General features: G+C 37.5%; 2 protein-coding genes across 6 annotated transcripts in view; one reads left to right on the plus strand and one right to left on the minus strand.

Moving 5' to 3' along the window:
- The window catches only part of LRRTM3 (leucine rich repeat transmembrane neuronal 3), an 82,559-nt gene extending 66,284 nt beyond the window's left edge, over positions 1–16,275 (minus strand). Inside the window, exons 1-2 of one of the 2 annotated variants that reach the window (XM_061373999.1) lie at positions 15,724–16,275; positions 13,875–15,406 (exon numbers count right to left, since the gene is read on the minus strand). In XM_061373999.1, the coding sequence (XP_061229983.1) occupies positions 13,875–15,406; positions 15,724–15,727 (1,536 nt within the window). In that variant the 5' untranslated portion in view covers positions 15,728–16,275. Of the gene's footprint in view, positions 1–13,874; positions 15,701–15,723 lie in introns of those variants that run through there. The other variant, XM_061373998.1, reaches the window with a different exon arrangement.
- CTNNA3 (catenin alpha 3) overlaps positions 1–19,454 on the plus strand; it is a 739,429-nt gene that overhangs the window by 236,325 nt on the left and 483,650 nt on the right. The window lies entirely within an intron of this gene.

A 19,454-nucleotide genomic window follows, 5' to 3' on the forward strand; every position in this document is an offset into this window, starting at 1 on the left:
GGAGGTCTGGAGATTTACTGAACCAGCCACTAATCAAACCAGAAGGCATTTCTTTGTTACAAAAGCAGGTAACGTCCGTGGTGCAGTTGGTGGTGATTTCACAGGATTCTTGGTGAAGATTTGGAAATCACTCTCCCTCATCTATTTGAAATTGAAACTGTATCACATTTACTCCAAGTAGGGAAAAATACGTTAAAGACTTTCAACTGAATTTTACATATGTCTGGGGAAATGACCAAGGGGTCTCAGTAAAAGAGCTTTTTTTAACTCGTGCCACACATTTGCTTCTTTGGTGTATTTTACTTCAGTCTCAACTCTGCAGCTTGAAGGCTGCAAGCCTGAGATTGAACTCCTAAAATTATAAAAGCTTAAAATAAAGTGAAGGTTAAGGGTCGTTGGTTCTTTCCCACAGGCTCTGCAAGCCTTGATTTCTGGAATGTTAATAGGATAGGAAATCATAAGGCTATTGCTGTTACATATTGCTCTTACAGTGTTACTACTGTCAAGCAAAACAGCACTTCCTAAAAAATAACATATACGGAGCTGACTGTTAAACTGAGAAAGCTAATGCTGCTGTTGAAGAGCCTGGAAAGTGCACTGTTTTGTCCGTTAAACAAACTCTTAAATAGAATGAAACTAGCAGAAGAGGGGTGTGCAGTGGTTCCTTGCTGATCTGTGTTGCTTCAGTGGCATAAAAAGAAGATAAAGTTACTTGCAAAGGTAATCAGACCACTCTGAATGCCCAACGAGTATGGTCTTGCCAGTTAGGGAACCTTTTGAGGTCTTACCATGGAGGTCTACTTGAATTTTCCCATTAGAAAGGAAAATACGTTTTAGAGATTGGCTGCTTTCTAGTCATTTTTGGTAGGCTCATGGGACAGCTGAATTTAAAGCAGATGAGGCCTAATACAGAATCTTTCTCTGAAGTACACAGAGCCATGTCAACTTACTGTAGACTTCCAGTGCTGCTTGGAAAAGATGGCAACTGACCAACCCAGTCAAGGTATTTGACTAGAGATTTTGAGTTAGAGATTTGGCATAGAGGATTGTTCCGGAATACTGTCACAAATGATCCACATTAGCTCTGGGTGAATGACCAACTGATCCAGTTGAAGGAAATGAGTCAGATATAGTCAGAATTGAAATTGAACTGAAGATACTTATTTTTCAGGTGTCCACATTTTTTACCATTATTGACTAAATGAGCCTTGTAATTATGACAGTGATTTTTACAATGTATGGACAGAAATAGAGAGGGGCTGTGTTTTCAAGTGTCCACTAGTTTTAAGTGGTTGATTTAGAGCCTTTATTCTGGGCTGTTTACCAAACAATTTAATGGTTATACATCTTCAAAGTTAATATTCCTTTGCAAACCCCCTTCTTCTTTCTTTTACATATATTGGCATGCAGCACCACTGCAGTGGGTTAGCAAATGCTACATATCGGGTGGATTTCCACTTTCAGTCCTGCTTCATCAACTGCCTGGCACAGGTTTTCTATAAGCTTTTGCATTTCTCTCAGTTACCCTCCCCCTTCAAAGCTGGTAATATGTTCTCCTAAACTTATTCAACAAAATTGGACTTACAGATTTATGCTGGAAGGAACATGTCATAATGGTGTTCGTTTTTTCTTTGTGTTAAGGATAGAGAGAAGTGGAAGTGTTAAATTGTATAAAACAAGCATTAAATTAAGTAAGGTGTACGTAAGGGACACAGGCTACGGATATTCAGAAGGGATCTCTACAAAAATCAGTCTTTTGTTTGAAACCTTTTAAAAAGGGAAAGACGACTTGTTTGAGAGTGTAGATTGGAAATCTTTGATTAAATTCTGAAAACAGCCCTATTAAATATATGCAAAGAGTTCTGGTACTGAGAAAAAAAGGATCATGGGTTATTCAGCTGCAGTTCTAGAAGAGCTTGTTATAATCATGCATTTTAATTAACCAGATCAGCTGAAGAAATGTTGTCCATGTATGGCAGCAGAGCTGTCTGCTTTGAAAACTATCCTATCGATAATGAGAGGACTTCTGTTTACAAAGGCCTTTTTGCATATGTTCAAGAAAGGGGGAAAAAAAAAGCATTTGGGAGAGATTAATAATCAAGCTAGTGTGGAATTAACCTTTGGCAAAACTGTTTCCTTTTTGTACAGGATGTGTCCTGTCCTGTCCATACAATGCCCAATAAAGCATTGATAGAAAAAAATTAAATTCTTTGTAACTAATCATCATACTGTTACAGCAAGGCCCGTAATTTGGGATAACTTCTTTTTTCCGTGCATAACAATTTGTGAATGTTATGTTAATTTTCACTTAAAATTGGTAGGATAGGGTTCCTGCAGAAGGTACAAATACCTATAACCTTTTTTTTTGTTGTTGTTAGTATTTGGGTATGAATCACTACTCTGTATCTCGTATATTGTTTGTTCAATGGATCTTTTCTACTGGGGGAAGTAATTCAAAACTGTTGTGAAAATGTCTATAATGCTGCTTTGTTGCTGAAAGCTTGCTTGCTGTTGGAGCTGAGCTTGTTTGTAAACAAGGCTTTGCAGGGGCAGAACTTTGTAGACTTAGAAGTTCAGGGGCTTGCAGTCCGCTTCTATATGGCCCTTGGAGTCTCTTTTGATTTCTGGGAAATAGATAATCAAAAGAGGAGCCCAGACTAGAGGAAAGAAAGGGAGTGGAGTGGGAGACAGAAACATGAAAAAGAAATCAATATAATTATACTTTTCCTTTCTACAAGAATGAAGCCTCATCTAGGGGAGTCCTGCAACTGGGAAATCCTTCAGTAGCATTCCTGAAGGTTATAAGCACATACAGAAAATCCTTTGGTCCACAACAAGGACAAAAAAAGTGTAAATCGTGATGTTGCTAAATTGAAGTGACATTTGCAAGTTTTGTAGAACAGGGCTATGTTCTGACACAGGTGCTTCCCCTTGTCCTGCTGTAGTAGTTCACCTGTAGTTCTGTAAACCTCTTTCCACTGCTTTTCTGAACTAATTAAAATAGAGGATCTATCCAAAATGATATAAAAATTTATGAGCCCAGGCATGCTGTGCAGTCTGCCATTAGTGTTCATATTACTTACTTGAAAAAATGCTGGACAGTTAGCCTGTAATACCTGTCTCCCAGTTTCCCCTAGTTACGGCCTTATCAACCATACAGCTGAAAAGACAGACTTTCCTATTTTGATTCTGTGGCAGAATTTTGGTACCTGCCAGGTGAACTTTGTTGTCAGTTTTAGATACCTATGCTGCTGGATGCCTGAGAAAAGATTTGGGAACATGCAGTACTTTTTCAGATGAACTGCTGGTATTGCACAATAAAGTTATCAAACAGCCGTAGCAAGCACTGCACAGAAGGTGACTTAAATTTGAATCGACGGCAGATCACAGCTGGTTAGAGTGTCCTACTGGCTATCCTGGGAGGCCTGTTGGTTAGGGAAGAAGGTCATCTCTCTTGGAAATGACTGTCAAGCCCAAATATGTATACAAGTACATTCATGAACAAGTTTATTCTGGTATCTTTCTCTGTTCATATTGGAGTGTTGACATAAATACAGAACACTTTTTAAGTATATGAGCTAGGTGAAATAATGAGTGCTTGTATTAAATTCTTACTACAGAATCTGTATGTAGGAGCATTTTCTTTTCATCATCTCATTAATGAGTTTCAGCCATTAACAGCTTAAAGTGCTGAATAAGGATTTAAATTTAATTGAAGTCCTCTGTTCGTAGCTGACAAAATGTATTTTACACACTCGATGGATGTAATTAGCGTGATGAAGCTTTAAACAAAATTGGCTTTGTTAAATTTAGAATTTGCTATGTCAGTTTATACGTGAAGCCAAAGCATTAGTTCTGTAGGTTTGGTAAAAAGCATTTAGTCTTTATTATTGTAATTATTATTATTACTTATATATAGGCATTTTTAATTTATGATACTGTTACAGTCCAAACACAGCATGCTTTCAGATTTGAGAATCCAGTCTATTATATTACAATTTCAAATTGGTTTACACTGCTATATCTCTTACACATCAGAACTCACTATTATATGCAATGGCTACAGCAAACCTGTATCATTTGGATAGCAAGGAATTATGTATAATTGTTTAACTTACTGTGCCTTTACTGAGCTTCCATAAAAACAAACCTCCATGAATACTGCTGAACTTTAGTATATGCAAATTAAAGGCAACTGCATACCACTCACACTCAGTTTCTCACTTTTACACCTACAATGTTACTGCCTTCTGCTCAGCCTGATAGTCAGTGATTTCTCACTTTAAAATATTTCAAAGTTTGTCCTAAGAAAGGTCATATGCAAAAGTTAATAAAAAAGAGACTGTTGAGACACCAGAGCTGTGTACTGCAGGTTTCCTTAAGCTGTAAAATAAACACTGGCTATAAGTTCAAACTCTCAGTGAAAAGAATGTGGTTACTGGCAATTATGTACAGACTGCCTCGCAAAGCTTATTCCTTCCCCTGTGGCAAATAGTTTATTTTTGACATATGTATTTTAAAAATAGGAAGCCACTTATGCAAAATGTGGAAGGTATAAAGATTCTGATTTAGAATGTTAGCATTTTCCCCCATATTCTCTGTGACTATGACTTACTAAGAAAAATGCAAAACTATTTTTGTCTTGCCAGTGTAAGTAGGGATGAATACGAATATGTTGTAAAAATGAAATATGAAGTAAATCTGTTCTTTAATGAAGGGCAAGTTACTGGCTAGTAATTGGAGCTTATGAACCCATATAATAATACTGATAGTTTTTGCTTCAGCCCCACATTTTGTATTCAGTAATGTAGCCTGGAAACTGTTGTTAAGATAGATGCAAGTGGGAAAAAGTAAACATTTCGTCCCCAAAATACAAAGACTGTTTCTGATCGGTATAATTAGCCTTAGGAAAAGTAACCACTGAAGGGTTTCAATCCCTGTCTGTTGTGATCCTTTCTTGAAAGGTGGATAGTATGTCTATTACATTGTGAGACACAGGTGATAGCACATGAAATTAATTTTTGAGTTGGAAATTGCTATTATATGCAGTGCATATGTATTCTGGATAGTACAGTGCATTTCAGGAGAAGCTGGCTGGTATGAAGCTATGTAGAATGAAGCCTGCGCTGTTCTGAGAATATGACTTATATTACAGATAGCTGGAAGGCTAATACTGTGGTACGAAAGCCTTATATTACCAGTAATAGTGCACTGCTAGCCAAAGTCTGACGTGCTGGAATGATTATTTGATATTCCTTTTTTTCTTTCTTTCTTTCTTTTTTTTTTTTTTAAGAGAAAAAGATGCTCCATATCTTAAACTTTGACTAAATATTTTTGTATAAGATTACTACGACTGTTATTAGTGAGGAATGTGGGGAATAAACTCACCTGGTTAAAAAAAACAGACTTCAGAATCCATAGAGGATTTTTAAACCAAACCATAGGTAATTATTTTTCTGAGGTCAGTTGATTTTAACTGTGTGCCAGGAATTAGCATCAGTCTCTTCTGTAATAGATCAGAAGGCAATTTTCCAGTATATACCCTTTCCAGTATGCATCCCACCCAATGTCAATAAGATGCATTTGCACATCATTGAGATGCAAGTGCTTCTTTTCACTTGCAAAAAAACTTGCCGAAGTCTCTGGGTAAGTTATTTTTTTTTAAACTAGCTTCATGAAGCTGGTCAGAGCAGCTGGTCAGACCTTACACACAGTCTTGTTTGAATTTCAGAGTCTGGGCAGAAGGGGAGAGGAGATAATCTTATGTTACAATTGGGTGTTGCAGCTTTGAAAATCTTTCCTGTAGTCTGTTTTAAACTAAAGAGCATAATGTATAGAGAACTGAAAAATTAGTACCAAAACATTAAGATGAAGTCTAATGTGTTTTTCAGTTTTACTCTAGTTTTCATTTTGTAAACTGTATTCCCTTTTTTATACTTTCATTATCTGCAGCTTTTACATGACTTACAACAAGCGAAATAGATGTTCCTGCATGTGTTAAAAAAACCCACAAGAAAACAACAAAACAAAAACAAACAAAACCAACAAGAATCAATGTGTATGCTAGAATATATATTATAAAGTCTGTACTTCAGAATAACAAATCTGTTTATGATGGTTATATTTTCAGTGGCTCAGAGCTTTTATGACTAATTTATTATTATGCCTTATTATCTAGCCATACTCTAGCAAAACGCGTTCAGTCTTCAGGTTTCCTTCATCTACAGCTACTTTTAATCTTGAGGGCAATGAAGGGAAGAATTAAAAAGGCGACTAGGATGCCCAGCTTCCATTGGAGATCTTGTTTTGTACCTTTTAATGTTTTGTGTGTGTTTTCTCCCCTGGGTTACAGCTAAACCAGGAAGGGGATAGTAATCTCATTACATTATTTTGAAATTGATTTGTGAGTTTTGCAGCCTTTAAGGAAGTGAAAAATAGAAGTGCCTGATTTAAAATCAGAACCATGAGTTCTACAGCACGAATTATCATAGAAATTAGTTAAAGAACTGGTATTCAGACATTCAGTAAGTTGTTCCTGACCATAAAGGGCACATAGAAGACCAAACAGCACAACTTATGACTTGTCATGGAACACAAAATAGATGCCAGGAGAATGTACGCAGCTAGAGCATTGTACAAGTTACCAATTAGCAGTATCATACTGTTCCTACAGATACTGCAAATGTACATACAAGAAACAACAAAGTAGTAAACTGAAATATATTTTGATTATTCCTCATCAGCTCAGTCTCACAATTTGAGAAAAAGGTGTCTTCTATTATAAGAAGTTTATTTTCCCCCTGTCATTAAGTTAGGTGAGAAATAAAATTTAGAGAAGGGTTTTGTTTGATGTTTAAAGATGCCTAGAACCAGACAGTAGTAGTTTTTAAAAAACAGGTGTTTAAAATACTTCTAAGAAATGCACAAATATTTATGTAACATTCCAGCTTTGCTTTAGAATGTGATTTTATGTCCTTTAAAACTAGTTGTTTAACTTATGGAAAAGCTGAATAATCCTTCTTTTGTCTAACACTGTAAACCGCAGTCCTTTTCCTGAGTCTTTTCTCTTTTCCATCCTTCAGTATAATTATGCCCATGAATAGAGGTGCCCATAAAAATGCAAACTTTTAGTATGCTCGTACATCACTATAGTGCAGGATATAGTGCAGGTATAATACATGACAAGTGTAGGAGGTAGTGATGGATTTCAAGTGAGAATAACTAATAAAGGCTGAGTTCAGGGTGACAACTTCTGCAGGCTGCTGTCAATACCAACATGTTGAAGGTTTTTTTCTGTCAGCATTAAGCAATTAGCTTCCTGAGAAACCTAATATTTTGTTAGGTTGAAGAAGAAAAGGATTTGAACACAGAACTGAGCCGATGATTTTCTCAATGGTCTAGTGAAGCAATAAACCTTATAATACATGTATGTCTTTGTTTGGAGTGTAAACAGATGAGTAATTAGAATGTTTTATTTTTGCATGTCCTTATGATGAGGTTGGCTGCCACAGAACACTTTGAGAATTTGCAAGGTTGAGCTGTAATTATGAAGCCTTGTATGATCTGAGTGCTACTGAGTCCATTACTGCTAGTAATGCTACCGAAGTAATGGAAATTTGACATATAGTCAGGAGTTCAAGCTGTGAAACATGGCCAATGTATTAGTCACACAGCAACACAAGAGGGAATGATTTTAGTGGTTAAGGTGACACATGTGGAGGCTTGTTGGAGAGCTTTTTCAAGTTTACATCTCCAGTCATTCAGTTTCTTCTTGGCAAGCAAAAGAGTTTTGAAAAACAGTAAGAAGCTGTAAGTAAAGAAAGAAATATTTTGTTTTGCTAAAGAGTTTGGTTGATTTCAGTAGTGAAGAATCTTAAACTTGTAATTTTTCCTGTGAATATTAAATATTTCTTGTAATAACATCAGTAAGGTTCATAAAGTTTAGAAAGAAAATAGGGATTAACTGCCACTTTGTCCCTTCTCAGTAAACAATGCTTATTCTTGCATTAGGATGCTAACGCTATGGTTGTGATAGTCTAACAATACAAGCAAGATAGAAACTATAGGGAGATGTGATTTCTGTGATGAGTTGGTTATATAAAAGGTTATGCCTACTACTTGAAAATCTTTGGACTATTGCTTTTATGATGTTTGTGCTCATTCTAAATGAGATTTGCAGCTTCTCTGGTAAGTAAAATGTTGGCCATCAACTAGCCATCCCCAACTGTCTTGAATAAACTCCTTTATTACTTTATGACCTCCTTGGTGATCTGTTCATACCTCACTCCGTTTTTACCACTTATGCGCCTTATTGTGTTCCATTCACTGTTATGTCAAGAAATAGTTTGGCTGTAACCCTGAGAATCACATCAAAATCCTATACTGTACCACTGTGGTAACACCCATTCTAGAAAGCCTAGCTAAGAATAAAAATCAAAGCTACATAACTTGGACAGATAGGTGACCTCCAAACACACCTAAGTAAATAAGACATTAAAAATTCAACTGTATTCTATTCAGTTCAGTGCAGAGTGCAATGAGTTCTTGTGCATCTTTTTAAGGGAAGTGAAATCTGTCTGTTGTCAATAGAGCTGTAATCCTGATTTAATTCTTATGTTATTCACTCTGGTTTAAAATAACTGCCACTAACATTGGCATAGAGTTACTCTAAGAGGCTAAAGTAGTTGCCACAAAACATACCAGAGGTTGCTGCAAGGAGCCTTTCCCCAAGCAAATGCACTGCATATTTATGTTCCTGGTGAGTTTCCCCTTGCTTGAATTTACTATTGCTTGTGAATTTGATCTTGCATCATTTGCTTCTTGTCTCATTTGTCTCTTCTGTGTTTTTGCCATGAAGCTGTTACTTTAACTTGTTCCCAGGTGGGGACTGCCCTACCTTTTAATGTCTAATAAGATCTTTCTGTCACTATTGTAAAAATAAACAATAATTTTTATATTTTTTTAATCTTTGTTGTTATGAAGCTGAATGATTAGTTTGAGTTTATAGTATCTTAAAGTCACTTAGTGGTGTTTTATAAGCAATAAGTTCTAAATCAGTGGCCACAAATTTGTTACAGCTCCTATCCTAGCTCACTTATTATGTCTTTCTTGCCTTTTACTGACAGTAGTGACTTACACACTAGATAGACTGTTTCTTGCTAGCATTCATCTACTCTTATTTTCTCTGCTTATTCACTGCATTTAAGTTATGAATGCTGTACATGGATACAGTTGAATGTATGCTGAAAGGATTTGATGCTATTACCCTGTGATACAGAAGAATGCAGAGTAAGAGCAAACACATCTGCGTGAATTGATCTAGACAATAGATACCTGTGATTAAGCGAACTACCCACTGGATGTCACTATTGTTCCACAGAAATTCATCTGAGAGAATATTTATCTAGAGTTGCCTGGCTGACAGCAAAGACCATTATCTTGCAGCAAACTGAAAGTTTCTAATTGTGTTTGCAGGAATATTGTACATTTATATTCACCTTGAAACTGCATTTTATATCAAGGTTCACTATTTCGTAATAATAAAAAAAAGAGCATTGCTAAACCTTAAGCTGTGATGACTGAGTAAGTGCAGATAGTGAGTAATGAAAACCTACCAGCCAGCAGAGAAGCTTGCATTTATTATACTCAAGCCACTTGTTCTCATTATTATTCACTTACTCTGCAATTGCTGGAGGTAATCTCAACACACTGAATGAACATTACCAGTCTCCTTGAATTTGCTTGGTACATTACTTATTTTCTTTTCCCAAAGACCTGCTGTCTGTGTGGTTTATTATTCTGAAATACCCCTTGAACATTACAGGAGCTAAGTCATTTATTTGAGAGGCCAAGTAGTCCACTGGCTAGAAGGATGTCCTGGTGTGAGGAGACTGGATTGTATTCTCAGTACTCAACCTGTATTTGAGTAAATTACCTCAAATCTTTCATGTTTATTTGCCATCTCTGTCTTCTCAACATACCGTATAAACATTTAAAGTGAGACATTGTTGAAAGATGTTTGTATGGTGTCTAGCAGAGGAAGTCCTGATTTTTTTTTAAGATTTTTGGGGTTCCACACTAAAGTGGAGCAGTTTTATGTGGTGATTCCAGCTAACATTTGTCTTAACGTTGCTTAAATAAATGTAGACTGTAAAACCAATGCAAATGAAAACGGGCATGGAAGAGTAACTGCACTTTGTCTGTGTCTTGAAAAGCTCTGGTCTTCAAGTGATAGCCCCAGAACAGAAGCTGATTAAACAAAACAAAACAAAACAAAACAAAACACAACCAAAATCAACACACACAAAAAAATAAAACCCAACCAAACAAAACTCCCACCACAAGCCAAACCCAACCCCCTCCCAAAAAACCCAAACATAAAAACCCCAACACAACATAGCAAACCCCAGACACCTTCAAAACACAGTTACTCTCCTAAATTTGGAATATGTAGGCAGCGTCAAATCTGTTAAAGGATAGCCAGGTCATTAGAGGCGCTCAGTCACGTCTCCTTCCTCGAGCTGGTGCTAAATGCCTTAAGGTTTAGAGGTTTCTGGGGGCCATCATAGCTCCGATGCATCCTCTGAGGATTCCTTGACATCACTCCAGCAAGGTTTGAAGTTTTGTGAGAGACTGGCACTAAAATATCCAAACCCCAAACAAAGTGGGATGAGAATTCTACATATCTGCTGCCCAAACTGGAGAAAAGCAAAGGAGAAATTTCTTCTTTGGAATCCTTGAGGCTTTAACAGTTTATATTCAGGAAAGGGGCAGCCTTTCACAGGGACTGAACATTGCTCAGCTAAGAGCAGACTGTTCTCTACAAGGTTATTTGAATTTGTGACTCTGGTGGCCTAGCCACCCAGAACAAGTCACTTCTATAGTGTTTAATGTGAGAATGATGAGACCATGTTTAGCTAAATTCATGTATTCTTTGCACAGATGAAAGCATGGAGTTTATAATGCACATTAACATGCTATGAAGCGGGTTTAAGATGTTTTCTGAGCAATAGCCACTAGAGTGGGTTTAAAAAACTCAGCTCGTAGACCTCAGTCTGTGCAAGAAGATTCAAAGAGTTATATTGGGCATCTTTTTTGTTGTGTAGACAGTGGTTTCATTATCAATGACTATAGCAACAATTAGACATTCATCTGTGTTCATTTGGTCTGTATTTGGAAATTCATGAAAAGTGAATCTGTAGTTTTTCAGGCAATAAATGAATTAGTTGATCTGAGCATGTCTGTGCTTGAATATAGATATGCTGGATTTTCATTGTTGTTTTTATTATCCATCTATGATTAATGACATACTGGCTTTATTTTCTTTTTCATGCTCATAATTAAGTATTTTTTCCAAGGGAGCTAGTAATAATTTTACGGGTATTGTTTCCTGTAGGAGGTTATGGATTGGCTCTTTCTGAGAATTGTTATGGTCAGGACAAGGCTTAAAGAAACACAGAAGGAAGCATGTAAAGTCAAACTCAGTTATGTACAACTCATTTACAGTAACACTCCAGTAACAAGTTTTAAAAGATGTATTGAATGTTTTCAAATAGCAAAAATTCTGCATTAATAGTATGAAATTATTAAAATTATTTTCTGATTGCAGTTAGCCCTCCCTAAACTAAATAGCAAAATTTTCTGTTATTTTTATATATATACACAGACACATATGTGTGTCTGTGTATATATGTATGTATATATAATGTAGGTATGTTTTAGGACAAATCTGGCTTGTTTTGTCTGTACCTAAAATTAGTCACCACTGCAGAGATTAAAGCCTTTAGAAGTATGAAGGTGGTTCTTAACACAAAGTTTAAGCAAAATAATCCTTCAGTACAGAGACAACCAAGACCTGCTGATAGAAAACCGAATCCCAAAATAGGAAAGATAATTTGATGTGTACTGGCTTCTTAGTAGCAACTTTAAAGGTATAACTCAGGTTAAAAAACACAGCCTGCTCAGTACTGGGAAAGCATCTCAAGCATTTGCATTATTAATTGTGTGGGATCTTCTTTGTACTCAGTAAAACAGGATCTCAGTGTAACAGGGTTCAGTACAGTCTCAAGCTTCTACTCTTGGCTATTTCTTCACTACAGTCCTTGGAAATGAGAATGTTTTCATTATATGAAGAAAACAAAACAATTCCCCTTAACTGTATTAGTTCTTTTCAAGAGATGTGTTCTAGCTTTGTTTTCAATGGTATCTCACATATTTCAAGGTGATTGGCTGTGATTAGGTTTTTTCCAGTAAAAAATCAGAACATTTTGCTAAGGTTTTGCTTTTTCTAATCTGCTGCAGTGAAACTGCTTTGTAGAAACATTCCCTCCCAAGTGATTGAAGACATGCAGTTTACTAAGCCAAATCAAGTCACAAAATAATTAGATTACTGACTTGCTTCTATATAGGTGACATTGTATTATTTCAAGAATGAAACACACACACCCCCTCCTTACCCCCTTCCTTACAGTCAAAATAAGAGGTATGATTTATTTGGAAATCTGGGGGATGTTATATTCTTCTGCAGCCAACACAAATTCATGACTTCGGGAAAGGGAGGGCAGGGAGTAGCTGTGCTATAAATCTGTATTTTTGAGAATCACTGATGAATGGCTGCGCATTAGAGATGAACATCTGTGAATTCTGTAAGGATGTGAGGGCTTTGCTAAGAGAGAAAAATAATTTGTCACTGATTTCTTTAAGGATTTTTGGATGCACTCAGCTCAGTGAGTACCCAATTTTCTCTGAAAGCTCTCTGCAGTTGTAGTATTTCTAAAATGTACTGTTTGGCTTTGCAAGTAATGAAGATTTATTTAGTTATTAGAGGGACAGTGTGCAAAACACATGACAAAACCCTAAAAAGGTCAGCCCAGCAAATAAAAAGAAATAAAAGAAAATGACAGATTTAATGTTTTCCTCAGCTACATAAATGTCTTTGACAGTCTTGAAAAGAGAATTTCTAATGAGCACTGAAACAAATGTGTGCAGGAAGTGGTCTTGCTTTTGCTGCTGCACATTTGAGTTCCTCTAATTGCATTAATAAGGAATTTCTACTCGTTTAATGAATGCCTTTTGACTGCTTTCTGAAAGACAACTGGAGGTAGGGGATAAACACTGGCACCTTTTATATGAAGTCACATAAACAGGTTTCAATTACTTGTTATCGGCCCTAAAAACACTGCATTATAATGCAGTTATTTTTATTTTAAAATGTTTATTAAGTCTAGGCTTCCCTCTGCTTTGCTTTTGATTTGATACTTCATATCCTAAGACACTGCTTTAACTCCCCACTGGCTTTTTGTTGAAGCTTGTGTTGGGCAGAAATAGGACATTCTTTCAGATCTGCTCCTGCACCATCTCTTTCCTCAGAAAACTCAGTATTCATACGATGCTACAGTACCTAGGTCTTTAGTTTGGTCTTAGTTCAAAAGGTGAGTTTCAGAGCAAAGGCTAGGGTTAGATGTGTGTGTGGGGGGGAGGTGGGAAAGGGGGATGACTGAGCTTGATCACCAACTCCCCCCTTGTTGTAATTTTAATCCCTATGTAGAGGCACAGTCGCTGCAGGTGCAGTGGATTACTTATGAAAGGAGTTTTCTATTTAAAAACAAGAGAGACTTTAATGAAATCAGGAGAGGGTTTGTACAATAGGTATTGTATTAAACCAGAGCTCAGGCTTCACATTGATTACGGTATTTAAATTTCAATGAGTTGATTATGTATGAGAGTAAAATGACCAGTATTATGAATGTACAAGAGAGACATGGAAGAGCTGTGCCAGGAAAGTGAGAAAAACGTTCCCTTTATAGTCCCTAGAGTTCAATAAAGCACCACTATTTCCCAGCTTTTAAAAGCTCTTTTATCACAATGGTTCATACCTCACATTCCCTGGAGCCTGATTTGTTATACGTGCAGGGTCCTGTTCCATTCAGCAGCATCTCACTGGTTTCAGTGTTGGTAGGTTTGTAATCTACATAAAATTCCTGTGTGCTTGGAGTCATTTGCTTCAGTGATTGTCTTTTCTTTTTCCTGTGCCTTCGCATGAGGGAGCGCTGCTGCAGCTGCTTCATACTGGCTGGGTAACGCTTCCATGACACATAGATTACCAGCAGGATCACAAGCACAGACAAGAAAAGGGCTACGCTGCCTGCTATGATTTTATGGAAGGAGATATGTTCTGTGTCGTGCGCAGGTTCAGAGCTGGGTTCAGTGGCTCCAATAGTGGGGGGCAGAGGGGGCTTGCTGTCATGTTTAGGCCTGGTGAGTTTTGGTTTAGACGTTGGCTTTGGGAGACCTCGTGCTAGTTCAAACCTTTCTGTAGTACTTTTGCCACAGATGCTGTAGTTTTTCACTGCATCAATAACATTCACCCCTTGTATCTCTTTGGGGCTTGCACAAATAATTGTATTTTCCCTCAGCCCTTTAAAACTTTTAAGCCAGTTTACCAGGGAGCAAATGTTTCTGCTGCATTCCCATATATTCCCAGAAAGACTGATGTCATTGAGAGATATCCAAGAATCCAAAATTTCTTGACCAATAAATGTGAGCTTGTTTGAATCCAGGTTGAGGCGCTGTAAATTGGGCACACACTGAAAAACACTAGGTCCACTGAAAGCTTCTATTTCATTGCCAGATAAATCAAGTCTTTGTAATGAGCTCCAGGTCCAGGACATAGTTTGTCCTATCACACTGATTTTATTCCACTGTAAATAAAGGTTTTGAAGGCTGACTAGCCTTGGAAAAAGTGCCAGGTTGAGCTTAGAAAATTGATTGTGCTCCAGATGCAGCTCTTTCAGTCTGATCATGCCTGCAAAGACATTCCTTGCTAAACTTCGGATGCGATTATAGCCCAGGTCCAACAGTTCAAGGTTTCTACAATCTTGAAATATTCGAACAGGGATGGTTCTTAGGGAATTGGACCGCAAATGTAAACTCAGCAGCTTCCTTAAGCCCCTGAACTGTTCAGATCCCAGAGACTGCAGCTGATTGTATGACAGATCCAAATTCCGGAGGTTTGACACAGGTCTGAAGGTATTATTAAGAAAATAGGAGATTCTGTTGGAACTCAAGATCAACTCTTTTAGTCTGCGTATTCCACTGAAAGCATTTTCGTCAATATTGCTGATGTGGTTATGGTCTAAATAGAGCCAGGTGAGTTGATTAAGACCTTTAAATTGATTGTATTTTAGTTTTTGGAGGATGTTATATCGAAGGGACAAACCTAAACAACCAGCAGATATACTTGAGGGAATCTCCTGCAATTTCTGAGATTCACAATATACCATTTTGCCTTCACACCTACAGCCCTTAGGGCATCCTCGTTCAGCAGAAGAAAGCATTGTCAGTAATACAGTAGGGGCTATTACCAGAGCTACAGCTGATCCGCTCAGTAGCCTAATTACATTGAAACCTGGAAATAAAAACAACTTAGAAAAGTTATCCCCCCACACATTAGTCATTTCTTTCAGTCATGCTAAAATCTTTTATTTCAACAATCATTTAAAAATCCCTAGCTTGACTCAACTACTTTTCACACTGTTTTCTTTACTCAGATATTTTTTTAAAGAATACCTTTATAGAAATACTGAAAAACAGCTGGGTAAAATATGTAATCCCTAATCAATTTAACTGTAATAAATCATATCAAGGTAAGTCTATGGAGTAATTAAGCACAGACTATGCAGTGACTATGAACTATACATTAAAAAAATAACATGAAAAACATACCCATCCTTTGTGTTGTTCAAAGGTCGTCCTTAGGTCTTTTGTTTTTTGCTTAGTGTGCCACAAGCATGGCAGCCCCTGTCAGCTGCACTGTAGTGAGTCAGGGCTCGCTGACACCCGGGAAGAAAAATTGGACCCCTTGGGAGATGGACCGATTTTGGAACATTATTCTTTGCCAGCCATGTAGAATACTCCAAGAATAAATCAATCCCAACACAGCATTCGCAGCAAAATGTCAGATTCTTCCTAGGTAATAGGATCTTCATGGATATTACGTTTTTGCATCTTTAGTTAGGAACCTGGCTTTTAAAATATCGTTTTATAGGAAAGCATGTTAAATTCCTCCAAGCACCATTTAGCTATCTGTATTCACACATCTGTATTCCATAGCACAGCAGTTCCCTTACTTAGTACCCGGTCCAGCTAGGCAGCTGCGTTGTAGCATAGAAGGTTGAATAAGCCCGTACAACGAACAAGCTCTGCTCACTTCTGCATACTGTCATTCTGAAAGCTCCGTCCGACTGTTGCTTTGGTTTCGGCGAATGCAGTCTTATGTAAAGCTGCCCCCAGTGGTGAAGAATATTATGGGCATGTGCAGAAATGCCTTTTATCCTGCAAATGAGTAAGCTCTGCTGGGAAGAGTGACTGTTCACAGTGACTAATAGAAGCAGAATGGGCAGCATCGATGTAAACTAGTGAGGTGTGCTGAAAGATCCAAATCCTCTTAGTCTCTTCTGATGCTTGTGAAAACTGTTCTGCATCTTTGGACTTAATAGCTCAGCATGCACTGCCGAGACTTTTGTCTAAAGGGCTAACATGACATTGGTAGGACATAGATAAAAATTTTCACTCATAAGGGTTGTTGTGGATTTTCTTTTTTTTTTTCTTACTGCATTTGATGTGTCCGCATGAACTTTTTGCAATAACTCACTATTTTTTAGTGAAGTATCAGCCCTCTCAGCGTGTCTCTTATCAAGTGTTTCTGTGGGGACACTATATTTTATAACATGAAAAATGTTTTGGAGCTGACATTTTGCCTTTTTGCTTTTTTCTTCTCTGTTAAAAGGCGCAGTGCCAGGAGGTTAGAAGAGAGTATTGTGCTCATTTATTTCCTGACTTGCTGTCACTTTGTTCCACAGCACTAACACTTCAAACACAGCCTTCTGTAACCCTTACAATATAGGGACTAAGCAGCTTGGTGTAGTACCTTAATCAGATGAATTTGCATTTACTATAACTTATGATGTGTACAGGATTTTATGTGAAGGTAAATATGCAGAGGGCTTTTTTAGATGTGTGACTCTGGGCAGTCCTTAAACGTCACGGAAAGGGCTGCCTTCTCTTTCCTTACTCCTCCCTTCTGTCCTGCATGTAGTAGAGAAAGGATACATCCTCTTGTCTGTGTAGAGCAAAGGTAAGATGGCATTACAGCAAATGCACTATGCTGGCAGTCCTCCTTGACCAAGAAATATGTGATCAGAGATGATGGTGGGGAAATATAAAATCATGGCTCGTTATTGTGCAGGAATAGTCTAGAGCCCGAAGAGAAGTATACTGCTCATTAGGAGTACAGATTATAGTCCCTCAAATGCAACCAGACAGCTCTGAGAACTGCTTTTCCTTTCTGAGGCATAACCCTTACCCCTTGGAGTAATGTGCTTTGACTTTCCCCCTACTATTCACTGCTGTGAGCATAGAACTTAAAATGAGGTGAAACCTGAATTTTTCCACACATTAAAATGCCAACATTGCTTGGTATTTACTTAGTCTGTGAATGACTTCAGGCTTAGAGTAATCCCACTAGTATTAATGCACCTATCCATAGTGCCTAAATTAGGAGCACTGTTACCCCTGGCTAACAGCTGTAAACATCTTTCATATCAGTCAGAAATACATACCTGTATCAAGACACATCCTGTGAAAATTCTCCCCTTTAGGTCAGATCTGTGGAGATCAAAAGGGTTAACTCCATTAATCTCTGTCACTCTCACCATCTCTCATTCTCTACTACAGGTTGTTTCTGGCCCTGAGATCTATCTGTAGGGTTGAGGAGCCAACAACAAACTGCAGACTGCACTGGGAACTGCTGATAGCAGTGTTACATGTCAGTCCGGGTGCACTTGTAGGCTTTGGGGTCTCTCTGTACTTGATGGACTGACAGTTTCAGAAAACAATTCAGACATTTGGTAAGCCAATTTGCCTCTTAGAACTGCTGCTCTTCCTCTGTTGATAGTAGAGGTACCTGTAAGAAGTAAACTCTTTATTGACATGGCTCAGTTAGGTTCCTAAACTTAGGTGGCATGAAACTGGGTCTGCATCTTCAGCTGGTTCAAACACAGCATGTAAAGCTTCAGATAACGTCCAAATTCTTTTTTCATAAGAGTTGGTGCTACTCAGTATATCAGCTCATTCTGTCCCTTCTTCCCAAATTTTAGTCTCTGAATTTTCCTCGTTTTCTCTCCCTCCTCCATCTTCATGTGGAGTTAACAAGTAACTTCTCTGCCACCATGAGTCAGCAGAGCTTCAGCAGCTCTTCCAGGGTTTTAATAATTGCCAGTATAATACTGGACAAATAAGAGGGAACAGCCACTCTTTTACCATGAGTTATTTTCATTTTTCTGAAAGGGGTGAGACATCAAGAGATGAACAGAGAGAGCATCAAATTTATGTTAATGGATTGCCAAATTGAATTTTCTTTACCGAGATCCTTTTTGAATTGCACAAGCAGGAAAAGTGCCAGTGTCTGATAAACAGGTTTTGAAAATTTCATTTCTGTATCTTCGTACATCTGAAGGGATTATTTTCATATTGTGGAAATAAAGCTGTGCCCAGTAGGAAATATTTAATACAAAATTTCAGACCAGTCCAGCCACATTATAAACTATGAAAAATAGAAAATTATGTTAAAGCTGCATTTTAGATAACTTTTGTGAGTTGTTTAATCTTTGCCAGGTATCAACCCCACCTTATACAGCTGTGCCACCCTGTTGCATTACCATATAACTTATGTAGCCAGGAAGAATGAAATTGAGGCCAAAGTAGTTAACTTCTCTTACGCATAAGCTACAATTCCTGAGTCCCTAAAATGCAGGAGTCTGTTGAAGGCTTGGTGTGAATGTAGCTGTACTGCATGTGAGTTTGTATGTATTCTTGCACACAGTTTATATTTTGGGATTTCAGCCTTAGACATAAATTGAGATGCCACAGAACCTGTGAAGCTTATTAGTTTTGAGTTGTACATCCCCATGATCATTCCAACTTGGTTTTGGGGGATTTCATAGACAGGGAAAATGGCATAGATCAGAAAATACTTTGAGAAATGTGTACCTAAATATGTCTTAACATTTATGCAGGTGAAAACTGATGTGTTGGGTGGAGCCTGTGATGAAGACATTATTTTCTTTATTAGAACGATAGACAAATAAAACTCAAAGTTGTTGGAAATGGTGCACTATCCCAAGGTAGTGATGGCCTAGATTTTCCTCTTGTTACTAAACTTTCAATAGGTTTTCTGACTGGAAATTGTACTAGATGGATTTCACAATTACCTGATTTTGTAGTAATTTGCTTTAATTTAGTTTCATGATTGATTTTAGTTTTGCTTATATAGTTATATTCTAGTATATTTTCTGTTTCTGTTCATTGTAGCTGTGGTGTCTGTACTTAGATGCAACTTCCCTATGGAAAGCTTAACATGGACCACAGCTGGAATAGTAGAAAGTGAATCAAAAGAT

The sequence above is a fragment of the Neopsephotus bourkii genome, unplaced genomic scaffold, assembly GCF_033783945.1.
Source record: "Neopsephotus bourkii isolate Nb327-2 ecotype Australia unplaced genomic scaffold, CSIRO-AGI_Nbou_v1 NB_1634, whole genome shotgun sequence".
Classification (NCBI taxonomy): domain Eukaryota; kingdom Metazoa; phylum Chordata; class Aves; order Psittaciformes; family Psittacidae; genus Neopsephotus; species Neopsephotus bourkii.